Raw genomic sequence first — 12,651 nt, 5'->3', positions numbered from 1 at the left:
GTAAGGGGTGGGCCTGGTTTTACTTCTTTTCTGGAGCCTAGAACCGTGCCCAGGTTTTAACATAGCAGGTACCCAGCAAGCAAGCCACTGTGCGCGACAAGGCCTCAACACCTGGCACCGACTGTGCTCAGGTCCTGCCCATGGCCCTGAATTCTGTCGAATCCCGAAAGGCATGGATGAACACAAGCACGTCAGAGGCCGACTACTTAAAAGGGGACTTTATTTACTCCTTTGGAGCAGCGTGCTAACGCCCAACTCCTCTCCAGGACACGACAATTCTGCAAAGCTCCTGTTCCCTTCGGAACCAAGACCTCCTGGCACTAAAAACACGTTGAAAACATCGACTCTTTTCCCTTTTTTTTTTTTCCTTTTTTTTTTCGGTACAAAATGATACAAACAACAATACAAAATATTTGTGCTGTTGACGATTACAAAAGAAGTCGGAACATCTGTCTCACCGCAGGATGCTCAGAGCTGCAGTGTGAACACATCATACTCCAGTATCTTTCCCAAAACAACCACGGTCATGCGGGCTGCTACACATTTGTCCATTTTCAAAAATAAACATGCAAAAAATAAATCATAATGAAAAAAAGGAGAGGAAGAGAAAGCAAGGTGCGTCCCAGGTGTATATGGAGGTGGTTTCTGCCGGCCGGCTGGTGTGGCAGAGCCTGATCAGTAAGCGGTGTGAGCTGCCACACCTGGCACTCTGTGCAGGGTGATTCTGCTTTGAGTTTTGGTTTTGCCTTTAGCTTGGAACTAGAAACTTTCCCTCTCCTGTTCACCTTCGAGAGCACAGGTGTCATTCCCAAAGGACTGAGTACTCACTCTGGGAAAACTGATGCATCTCTGAGGGCCCGACACTTTGGTGGTAGGAGGCCCAGCACTTTGGATGTGCTGAAAGAGAGAGAGAGAAAAGCTGCTGGCTGGGAGTCAGTGTGACTGAGGCTGACTATGGCCAGGTGTTCTTCCAAGCTACGAAGCAGTGCAGGTTTCTCCAAAAGGAACTAAACCACATCCTCGTACTGCACAGAACTGGCCTCCAGCCTAGTGTGGCTGGGCCCTGACCATAGACGCATTGTATCTACAAGCTACAGAAGAGAAACATTTGACACTGACTGTATGCTCCGCTAATGCTAACTTGTTGGCCTTGGAACAGAGTTCCAAAATGAGTCTGGGAATGCGTGGAACCCTATCTTTCTCTAGCTCCAGGGGCATATTGGGGTGTTGGGTAAAAGGGGCAAGCTGTTCAGCTTTTAGGAACCCCATGGATGTTCCTGCAGGGGCCTGGCAGTGGCAGAGGCCTGGTTGGAGGTTTGGGGGAGGTGGAGGCAGATGAGACATTCCTCCAGATATCTGATAGATTTGGTCCCTCCCATCCCAGGATTCCAAGAAAGCCTTGGGATTTCAGAAGACAGTCCATGACTACCGTGTCAATCATATGCACACTTCCAATAGAACATTCACGATTCTCGGGTTTTCCAAAATCAAACTCAGAAAATTCTTCTCATACCCCCAGCCCTGATCCATAGCAATCCTAACAGTGGCCATGCCAAGCTCAGTACCACCTTCATTGGTTGCTGACCCCTGGGGAGCAATTTGCATAGGAGAGCTTATCTCCTGCCCCCTGCCCCCACTCCCACCCCTGGCCTTCTGTGAGCTCTGTTGGCCTGGCTGGCTGTAAGGAAGAGGACTCCCAGGAAGCTACAGAGGCCCCTCTCCCTCCTACCTCCTAGGACAGCCATATGAGGAATAAGAATGGACACAGCTGAACTTATGGCTCAGCTCAAGTCCAGGAGTTTAGAGTGGGGACATGTTTGGTTTGGGAAGGAACCCTGACATCCAGTGGGTCACACCCATAAGTTTGGTGCCCATGAGTTCACTCAGGTGCGTCTTTGAGGCCAAAGCAGTCTGGAAAAGGAGATGAACCTAGCCATGGTGTAAAGCCTGACACCACGAGGAGCCCTGAATTAGAGACTTCTGGCTGGGGAGCATGCTATCTCCTGGGTACCCCCAGACCTTTAAAAGTCATCCTGGCCCCTAGTAGCAGGTATAGGCTGGGGATCTAGGAGGAACTTACTTTTCATCAATGCTGGGACTTCTGTTGTCTCCCCAAGGAGACTCAGACACCAAGCTACCAGCACTCTCAACCTGTCGTACTGCCTGGAGTAAGCCAGGAATCTGACTTGGCACAGGGTGCCCCTCCAGTGCCTGCCCATCCCAGTGCTCCTTTGGGCCCTGATGGCCTGTTTTCCCCTCTAGTGAAAAGGCCAGCATTGCCATCTCCCATAGGTCCTTGTACATAGCCTATTCACTGTCCTACAGAAGTGGTCACCCTGCCCAGTCTGTCCTCTGTCAAGCTACCCATGGAAAGTGCAATGCCAGATCCAGAGAACAACAGAAACATGGGTCCCAGTCAGAGCATCTGTGGCCACATGGGCACAGTGAGAGCGTCTCACTGGCCACTTGGAATAGGTCCTGATATCCATAGCAGTTCATGGGGCCAGGCAGCAGCTTGGGCTAGATGGGCCCAGGGAGGCCAAGCAGCTGCCTCAGTCTGGCCAGGCGCTGATCTCTGCCATCTACACAGCCTGGGGAGTACATGGAGGGCATTTGGGGTTCCTTTAAGGGGTGCTTGTGATTGCTGTGCCTTCAACAGGATCCCTCAGGGTCTCATCCTGAAGAGTGGAGGGTGGTGCCAGGGTTCTGCAGGATCCTGTGGTTTCTTGGACAACACGCTGTCCTGGACCAAACAAAAGGGGACCTCGGTGGTATTGGGGATGACAGCTGGTCCAGAGAGGCTTTCTGGTGGACATGGCAGTGGCCAAGTGCAGGGGTGAGGACCGCCGGGGTGGTCTCTCGGCATCACATCTGCCCGAGCTATTTACAGTATCTTGAGGGGCAGGATACAAGTTCAGGTGAAAGCCGAGTCCAAACAGAAGTGTCTCTGCTGATGCGTTGGGCTAGCTCAGTGCTTTTTGGCACCAGAAAGTCTGATCTACACTTAGCAGCCTTGGGGAGCCCAAAGAGCCCAGGAGACACGGACTGCACACAACAAAAGCTGTGAGAGCTGGACCCCATGCTATTTCTGCAAATAAGTCATCCCCTTTCTTTTTCTTAATAAAAGACTTAAAAAAAAAAAAAAGACATATTCTCTCCCATTCCTTGCTGTTGCCTTCAGAGGGGACCAGATTGGATTAGGGGCTGTGGGCAGGGTGGGCAGAGCTGGGGTCTTGGGCTGTCTCTTCTTTCAGTTACTCCTGAGTTAGAGAATCTGTCATGTGTACCAAAAGGCACTTTTGTTTTTTTGTTTTAACAGTGCTTTTGTTGTAAGAAATTCAAGTTAGGGCTGTGCCTCTGGCTCTCCCTTCGCGGTACGTGGCTACTGAAATGCCGCAGTGGTGGTGGGCGCTTGGCGGCTTATGTCCTTACTGCGCAGCTCCACACAGAGGGGGGATGGCAGTGGGGAAGAACCTTTTGACACCAGGACAACTCTGGCGCCTCCACTCAGTCCCGCTGCTTGCCCTTCTCATGTTGGTGGGAGTGGTGAGGTTGGCTAGTCCTCCTCGCCACCCCCATACATGTCTGCCAGCTTCTTGAACCGGGGCCCCCAGTCATTCAAATAGTCGTAATCTTGGTCCCCGGAGCTGGAGGAGTTCAGGGAGCTGACGGAGCCTGCGGTAGAACCACTGCCTTCATAGTCGAAGACAAGCAGAGAGTCATAAGGGGGTGCCGTGGGGTCATTGTCAGCAGCTCGGAGTCCCTGGGGATCATAGAGACGAACAGTTAGGGTGGAGTGTGTACAGTCAGCCCAATGATCCCACAGACAGAGGAGACTCACACAAGCAGGTGGAAGGAGGGCAGCATCCTGCATACAGTAGGTACTCAATAATTGCTGCATGTGCTTGTTTGTTTGCAGGTTTTCCAAGGACCAAATAAGGAAGTGTGTTTATAAGAGCAGACACAAGAGCTGGAGAGATGGCTCAGTGGTTAAGAGCACTGGCTGCTCTTACAGTGTATCACATGGCAGCTCACCGCCATCTGTAACTCCAGTTCTAGGGGCTCACCCCATCTTCTGACCTCTGTGAGCACTGTACACACTTGGTGCACAGACATATATGCAGGCACTCACACACATAAAATAAAATATGTAAATCCAAAGAAAAGACATGGAGTGTAGGGCAGGAAGCTCAAAGCCACTGGCAGCTACATCAGGAATGAGGCTGGGCTGGGTTCGAGGCTGGGCCATGTGTAGTGTGCTGCCCCACCACGCGTTAGGGTTGGAACAAGGTTCGGTGGAGGGTTAAGCTCAGGACTAGGGCTAAGACTAAGTTTAGGGTTAGGACTATTGTTAGGGTTAAGGTAGGGTTTGCATTAGGGTTAGGGTTCAGGTTAGAATTAATGTCAGGGCTCAAAGTGAGGCTTAGAGGTTGATGCTAAGGATAGACAAAGATAGGTTTTGGATTAGAGTCACAGCTATTCTATGGTTAGTATGAGATTAGCTATGGTTTGGCCTGGTGCTAGGGCTAGAGTTGGGGTTAAGATTAGGAGTAGGTTTAATGAAAGCCTAGGTTAAGGTTATGGTTAGTGTTAGGGTTATGGTTATAGTTAGGGCTAGGTTAGGATATAGTTAGGTTTAGGGTTACAGTTAGGGCTAGGTTAGGGGATGGTTAGGGTATAGTTAGGGTTAGTGGTACAGTTAGGGCTAGGTTAGGGTTAGGATTACAGTTAATGCTAGATTATGGTTAGGTTTAGGTTTAGTGTTAGGGTAGGGCTAGTGTTAGTGTTATAGTTAGGGATAGGTTAGAGTATGGTTATATTTATGGTTAGGGTTAGATATTGTGGTGACCCCCAATCATAATATTAATTTGTTTCTTTTTCATAACTGTACATTTCCTACTGTTATGAATTGTAAGGTAAATACTTGCGTTTTTTGATGGTTTTAGGCAACATCTGTGAAAAGACTGACTCCAAAATGGGTTTTGACTCAAAGCTTGAGAACCACTCTGTTTGAGTTTGGTTTTTGGCATGTTTAGAGTTAGTTTTTATCTTAGGTTTATGGCTGTGTCTAAACTAGAGTTAGGGGTAGCATAAGGGTTACAATTACGTCTGGGTTTTAGGTAGGGTTATGTTAGAGTTAGTGTTTTATTAGGCTATATTTAAGATTAATTTTGTTTTTAGGGTGATAGACACGATTATATTATAGCTGGTATTGTGGTTATGGTCTGTACCATAACTAGGATTAGGAATAGTCTGGGTTTCCACAGGGACTATATTTAGGGCTAAGCTTCTGTTGGGTTGGGTTAGGGTTGGGTCTAAGGATATGCTAGGGTTATGGCTAGCATTATGATTTGTGCTAGGGGCACTATTAGGCCTTGAGATGTGGCTAGGGTTATGGTTATGGTTAGGGCTTGTTAGTGTCAGGGATAGGGCAACATTAGGTCAGAGTTGAGGATATGGGTCAGGTGGGACAAGGGACAGGACTGTGTGTTCAGTTTCTTCCTTGCAATTTTTAAAAAATGGTCTCATTGAGCCCAGGCCTTGATCTCACTGTATGGTTCCATTCTCTGCAGAGTGGGGAATCAAACTTAGCCCCTTGTGCTCTGAGGCCTGCATTCTACTCCTGAGCCTGGTCCTCAGCCTTAATACTCTTCATTCTTTTTCTTTTCATGATATTTTACTATTCATTTTTAATTCCCCAGTTGGGGGTTTCATTCTTTTGGACTCATTCCTTCTAATTCTCCATCATGTACCAAATGCATTGTCTGTTCTGAGTGCCGCTTCGGCCCACCTCTGCCCTGGAAAGGGAATGATATTCTCATCATCTGTGCCATTACTCTGTAATTTCTTCTGAGTGACTTAAAGATGGGCTGTGGACTGAAGGTTGGGGGTTGGTAGGGCATGCTTTGCAGGGCTAAAAAACTCATGATGTTGTCTGAGCATCAGTGGCTGTGGTAGTTTGAATGTGATTGGTACCCATATATCTCCTAGGGAATGGACTATTAGGAGTAGTAATGGCCTTGTTAGAGGAAGTGTGTCACTGAGGGGCAGGCTTTGAGGTTTCTGATGCTCAGAATACCACCCAATGTGTCTCAGTTGACTTCCTGTTGCCTGTATGATGTAGGACTCTCAGCTACCACTCTGGTGTCATGTCTGCCTTCATGCCATCATCCTCCCTGCCATGATGATAATGAACTGAATCTCTGAAACTTAAGTGAGCCACCTCAATTAAATGTTTTCTTATAAGAGTTGCTGTAGTCATGGTGTCTCTTCACAGCAATAAAATCCCTAAGACAGTGGCTTTCAGGTAACTTTGGAACTTGGTGAATGTTCTTGGAGAAAACTTCTGGATGTTTGCTGACTCGCAACCTGGGTTATCATGTAAGAGAATCTGCCACTGGCTGAGGTTATGTGTTGCTGACCCCATTTCAAAGCCACACCCACCCCGTCCCACCTCCATGCTGGTGGGTAGGTAGGGTCCCAGATGGGACCCCAAGGAAGCCACTTTCACTGTTTCTGTTTGCTTTACTGCAGAAGAAGGTGGACAGAGGTGTTAGCCAGGCACACATTTGGTTAAGCAATGACATTTCCTGACACAAAAGTAATTTGTGTTTCTAGATTCTTCACTCCCAGTGTTACTGCTCCTGAGGATGGCTGGCCTTGAGAGGTCACCTGACATTTTAAAACTCATTGTTCCCTGGTTACTCTTAGCAATGGATAACCACAGGCCCCCAAAGGGAACTTGTCATTCTCTTCCCCTCACCCTCCTTTCTGCCCTATAGCTACTCCAGCCTGAGGCAGGTGACGAGTTTCCTCCCTCTGCAGAGCCCTGCCCCCAACTGCCAAATAGAAACTATGCTGCCATGCTGTCCTGTGTTTCCTTTCCAAGACTTTTGAAGAGACAGGGAGTACTGTTCCATGCAGCCTCAGCCTTTCCCGGCTCAACTGTAAGAGAACAAGCTTCTCTAGGTTTGGAGCTCTTGTTGTTGGGTCTTTAATACAGCCAAACGCTGAAGGCCAAGAAACAGCTCTGTGAGGTGCTTGGGTTACCACCTTTGTGTTGTGATGGGGACAGGGGTTAGAGGTGGCTGAGTAGAGACATGCAGGTCAGTTTGCTTGAGTGCCAGGGTTCCAGTGTGGGCGGGAAGGCCATTCCTAGCTGCACTGGCTTAGTGTGTCCAAGAGCTGTACTGATGCCTGTGCCATTTCTCCTGAGACCAGGTCTTCCTCCTGCTACCCTAGTGCAGGCACAGGGGCCCAAATGACTCCAGTTCCCACTGAGCATCTGGTGAGGGCTAAGCTTCAAAGTGGAGAACCTTAGACCTCCTCAGAGGTTCCAAGTCAGCAGCTAATGTGCTCAAGGCCACACAACAGGCCTGGCCTCTAGTCCCAGTCTGACCACCTCAGACCTTGTAGAGCTTTGTGTGTATGTGTGATAGGATTTTACTTTTAAAAGAGACTCCTTGCTCAGGTCCTCCCAAGGTTCATACCTCATTGATGAAGTCTCCAATATCGCCTGGGTGGGGTACCACAGGCCTGACTGGGTACTGGGGCTCAGCACCTACTGGCCGTTCATCTACCCGCCGCACACCAGGGGCCTTGCTCAGCACATGCTCCATGGCTTCCGGCTGCTGTAGCTGGCTGAGGTCATAGTCCTGGGGATGGAGGCCAAGTGAGTCAGGGGAACTGGAATGGAGGGCAACAGGTGGGGCAACAGGAAAACCTGATCACACCCTTGTTCAGCTTTGTCACCTGCCCGTAGGGTGCCACTGTACCAGTCTCCAAGCACACTTAACTCCCATTTCATCCCCATGGCCCGCCTTTCCACACTATCCACCTCTGCTTGCCCAAGTCCTGCCTGACCTCCAGGTAGCCATGGAGTCTATGCCTGCCAGCTGCTTTGCAGAGGCCTGGAGCTCCCTCCTGGCAAGTGACCTTTCTGCCTGCAGATCAGCAGCCTTGGACTGCCACCTTGCACTCTCAGTGCTGATAGGAAAGGGCTGGGCCCTCCTTGGCTGTACCAGATAGCTCTGTGTAGTCCACCCACCCTGATCAGAGAGCCCCCCACTGGGAGTGTCCAGGAGGTGGGTGTTGATGTCCCCGGAAGACTCTGGTCTGTTTCCTTTAGGACACAGGACAGCGGTGGGTGGGGGCAGGAGAGAGAAGAGCATGGGAGAGGGACAGGTCTGCTGGGAGGATGCAGACAGAGCCTGCACAGTCAGCCCAGGTCTGAGCACACACAGGGGAGAGACTGCAGCCTGTGCCTGGATCTGTGCCTCTGGAAAGGAGTACACAGTACCTTTCCATAGGAAATAGGACATGCAAGGCTGAAGGCCCAGAGCCCTGCTAGCCCATGGGGTGTAGCAGGCAGGCTGGGACCTGGGGCTCACCTGGTCCTCCTCGCCACCACCTTCTTCATCGTACTTTAGGATGTTGTCACGCACGTCGTCCTCAGGGTCGATGAGCAGCTGCTTTGTGTGTCGTTCCTTTTCCCTCCGCTTCATCCACACAACGAACAACAGGACCATGGCTATGAGAGGAGGGGCCACATTGTGAGCAGTGTGTGCATATGTGGGCATGTCTGTGCATATATGTGCGCAGGTGTAAATCTGTGTGCATGCATGACTTTTTGTGTATACAAATGTGCATGCCCGGGCATATCATGAACATGTGATGGTTGGATGCATGTTTATTCTGTGTTCATCTACATAGGCAGGTAGATATGTGTACAGCTATGCCCTGTCCTTACACTTCACAGTGGGGTTATAGGTGCACAGTTATGCCCTATACTTACATCCTACAGTAGGGTTATGGGTATAAGAAAGATTGCAGCTAGCTTGGAGGCCAGAACCCTGCAAGTGACAGTATTTCTTTCAAACATAGGACAGGGTGGTGGCCAGGGGACCTCTTGATGTGGCCCATGTTGTAGACGGAACTGAAGAGAGAGTGGGGGAGCTCCCACCTGTGAGCAGCTAAGCAGAAACCAGAAACCTTGAGCCACTCTGCACCAGATCAAGTGTCCAGAGAGTCAGCTGTGCAGCTGGTGTCTCTGATACGTTCCCTGAGGAGACATGTGGAAGGAGTTTGTGGGGGAAGGGATGTGCCCCCGTATGCCTTGTTCTCTGATAGGGCCACAGGGGTGTCTGTACTTGGGCCTCTAGCTTGGTACACTCAGCAGGCGGGAGGGACCCAGGCTCCCTCTCTGGCTGGTAGGTCCACTCACTTCCACATGGGTACTGCCTACTGTTGTATTCTCTATCCCTGTCCTGTGTGTCTTCAGAGGAGAATGCAGGCTCCACCCCCGCTCCAGAGTCACCTCCCCTACAGTGCAGATGTTTCTGATCCCACATAAAGATGACACCACCCTGACTGTCTGGTCAAAGGCCTTGGAACCAGATGTAGTTAGAGGGAACCCTGGGTCTGGAATAGAAGAGAGATGAAATGGTCTTGGATGTGGCTCATTCTGGTCCAAGTGGGGACCTGATGCCTGATTTTTAGTCTTTTCTTGTACATGGTGGAGACCCTTTAGCTCAGTGTCATTAGGAGAGGGGCTGTTGACACTCTGCCATGACTGCTACTGCGGTTCTGGGCTACTGTGGACCAGGGCAACTGTCCAGGTGAGAGGATGGTACATCAGAAAATAAGCATTCTTCTTATTTCCCATAGCCCTTAATCCTGTTCAGGGATCCACATGGCTCTGGGAAATGCAAGAAGCAACTGGAGCATGTGACACCACCAGAGCCAATGAGCACACTCCATTTCCAGCTAGAGATTGTTCCTAAGATACATATATAATCTGAGTGGTCCATTAGGAGACATGTGTTGAGGGCTTGGGTGGGATGTGAACAGATGGGAACTATCATTTCCTCAGTGTCCACCTGAGAGTGGCCTGCAGATATTGGAGGCCCAGGAAGGGGCCATCCTGGGGTCTCAGGGGCCTTTGGAAGGCAGAGTCCGGTGATGGACCAGACTTGGGCAGCTGTTGAGTTGGCCCTCCATCAGAGTGGTAAGGGAGGAGATGTTACTTTTTTATCCCATACAGACTAGTTTGGTTGGACTTCAGGGAGGTCCCCAGGAGATAGGAATCTGTTGAATAAGTGGCTGTGGCACAGCTTGGATCTCATTCGGGCCTGGCTGTCTGTGGGACACAGAGCGTCTGCACCCATGAAGCCCATACTCACTTAGCAGGATCACGATGCAGATGAGGATAGCCACAATGGCGCCTGTGCCCAGGCCGGCTGCAGCCACTGCACCGATGGTGGTGCAGTCACCATTCTCGTCGCATGGGCACACCTTGACTTTTATGATGGATGTGTTGAACAGGGGAGGGTTGCCAGAGTCCGTGACAATGATGGGGACATCATACACGCCGGCCTCCAGGTACAGAATGCGCAAACTGAGCTGGGCATAGTCACCTGGAGTGACAAGCAGTGACAATGAGTCATTGGTCAGCTCTCCTTCCCAAGGAAGACTTCCATAGGTAGCTGCTGAGTCTGGTAGCATGAAACTCTCTCTCTCTCTCTCTCTCTCTCTCTCTCTCTCTCTCTCTCTCTCACACTCACACACACACACACACACACACACACACGTGCATGCACATACATCATGCACACACATGTACATATATGCAGACACAGCACATACATATACTCAGAAGTACACATGTGTATGCACACACTTTATGCACACATATGTACACATATGCATGCACGCACACACACACACACACACCCACCACCACCACCATGTCATTAAGTTAAAGACACTGAGTTGGGGAAATAGTTCCATTGGTGAAGTTCTTGCCACACAAGCATGAGCATCTATCTGAGTTTTAGCCCCCAGGATTCATGTAAAAAGCCTGGCATGGACTGTATACTTAACAGTCCTGGAACTGGGGAGGCAGAAGCAGGTAGATCTTTGCAGCTTGCTGGTCAGCCAGAGAAGCTCTGTCTGAACAAGCAAGGTGGACAGCTCTCGAGAACAATAGTGGAGCCTGCCTATGACCCCCTGTGTACATGCACACACATGTGTCAGCAATATGTGTACCTGCACAATACACTGACACACAAAGCTAAAACATCAACCATATCAAAAAAAGAGAGTCAACCTGTAGGATGAAGAAATGATTTCCTGAATGTATAGAATTTTATGAAATCAAGTAGGGAAAAAATCTCCCAAAGAAAAAAGGCAAAGGAACCCAAACCTCTACATGTATGAAAGTTCTCCACCAGGAGCCCAGAGACAAGAGAAAGGAATGGCTTTGCTTCCTGGAGCAGTGCCCTCTCATGTTGCCAGGGCACGAGGTATTGGTAGTTTTGCTGGTGGGAGCATAAATGGGCATTGCTCCTCTAGGAAGCTGTAATGGTCCTAGGGCTGGCTACACCTGAGGATGGGTCACCCCGTCATAACAGGAGGGAGTACCTCCTAAGGGGATGAAGCCTTCAGGGGCCAGTCCACCCACACTGGCTGCCAGCATGGTCCAAGCTAGGCTCTTTCTAGAACAGCAAGGCGCTAGGAGCAAATGAATGTCTTCCTGGTGGGGACAGGAGTAAACAGGGCCACCTCCCCAGGCTTGTGTGTGACTGTCTGGGAAGATGAGGCTGTCTCCCATCTATCTGTGTGGCTCACTGTTCCTTGGTGATGGATCCTGATTCTGCCTGGCCAGGGCTCTGCTGGGTGGGCTCACCGTTTAGGCGGGTGATGGTCCAATTCTTCCTCACTGTAGTGGGGATGAAGGGCAACTCAAAGACATAGGGGCCGACGTTGGGGTCCATGTCAGCGTCAGCTGCAGTGATGTTGATGGCGTTGAGGCCTGGCCTCTCGCAGATCTGTGCCTCTTTGGGCAGCAGCTGTGGTGCATTGTCATTGATGTCAATGAGGTATATCTGCAGGGTCCCAGTGCCACTGGCTGGGGGGATCCCTGCAGGACAGACAGATGTATGAAGTCCCCAGCCAGACACACAGCTACATGCTGACCGGGGTTCATTTGCCATCTTGAAATCTGCTGTAGAAGAGGACCAGGTTCTCTTCCCTTAACAAGGACTGGGTACTCATCAAGGGCTGTCTGTATGGCCAACTTAAATTTTTAAATGTTCATCTTGCCTGCATGTATGTCTCTGCACCACATTTGTGCAGTGTTCATAGAGGCCAGAAGAGGGTGTTAGATCCCCTGGAACTAGAGTTACAGACAGCTGTGAGTTTCCATGTGGGTGCTGGGAATTGAACCTGGGTCCTCAGAAACAGCAGTCAGTCGCTCTTAACCATTGAGCCAGCTCTCCAATGCCTATCCAGCAAACTCTGTGGACCATAAGGAGCCTGGGGGCAGCCAGTCGGGTTAGGGTTAGCGTTTCTCTGGCTGTCACTTGCTATGGGACCAGCTTTGGGGCCACAGGAGTGCTTGCTCTTGAAGTTTCAGCTGCTCTGTTCCCCCAAGAACCCACCAGTGCAGTCCTTCCTTGGGGCCTTTGCCCATGTTCCTTCCAACAGCGGAAGGCTCCTCTCCTCCTTCCCCCTCCTTTATAACCTCCCAGCTTCTCTCACTACTAAAATGCCCTGTCATCTTGTTTGTCCCCGGTCTCTGTGGGGCAGAGACTGTTGTGTTGCCGCCCGCACTGTTCTCTTAGAGAAGAGCCAGAACCCTATGTATTATCT

At 50.2% G+C, this 12,651-nt stretch overlaps 1 protein-coding gene across 2 annotated transcripts in view; it reads right to left on the bottom strand.

Moving 5' to 3' along the window:
• Positions 1 to 203: 203 nt before the first annotated feature.
• Cdh4 (cadherin 4) overlaps positions 204 to 12,651 on the bottom strand; it is a 470,314-nt gene continuing 457,866 nt past the window's right edge. For both annotated transcript variants that reach the window (XM_036184660.1, XM_036184661.1), the window contains 5 exons: positions 11,687 to 11,920; positions 10,182 to 10,415; positions 8,391 to 8,530; positions 7,491 to 7,655; positions 204 to 3,763 (listed from right to left, as the gene is read on the bottom strand). In XM_036184660.1, the coding sequence (XP_036040553.1) occupies positions 3,557 to 3,763; positions 7,491 to 7,655; positions 8,391 to 8,530; positions 10,182 to 10,415; positions 11,687 to 11,920 (980 nt within the window). In that variant the 3' untranslated portion in view covers positions 204 to 3,556. The remainder of the gene's footprint in view (positions 3,764 to 7,490; positions 7,656 to 8,390; positions 8,531 to 10,181; positions 10,416 to 11,686; positions 11,921 to 12,651) is intronic.

This window comes from Onychomys torridus, chromosome 4 (genome assembly GCF_903995425.1).
Source record: "Onychomys torridus chromosome 4, mOncTor1.1, whole genome shotgun sequence".
NCBI lineage: Eukaryota > Metazoa > Chordata > Mammalia > Rodentia > Cricetidae > Onychomys > Onychomys torridus.
Note: the sequence above shows the minus strand (reverse complement) of the source record. Positions and strands in the feature narration are given on the sequence as shown.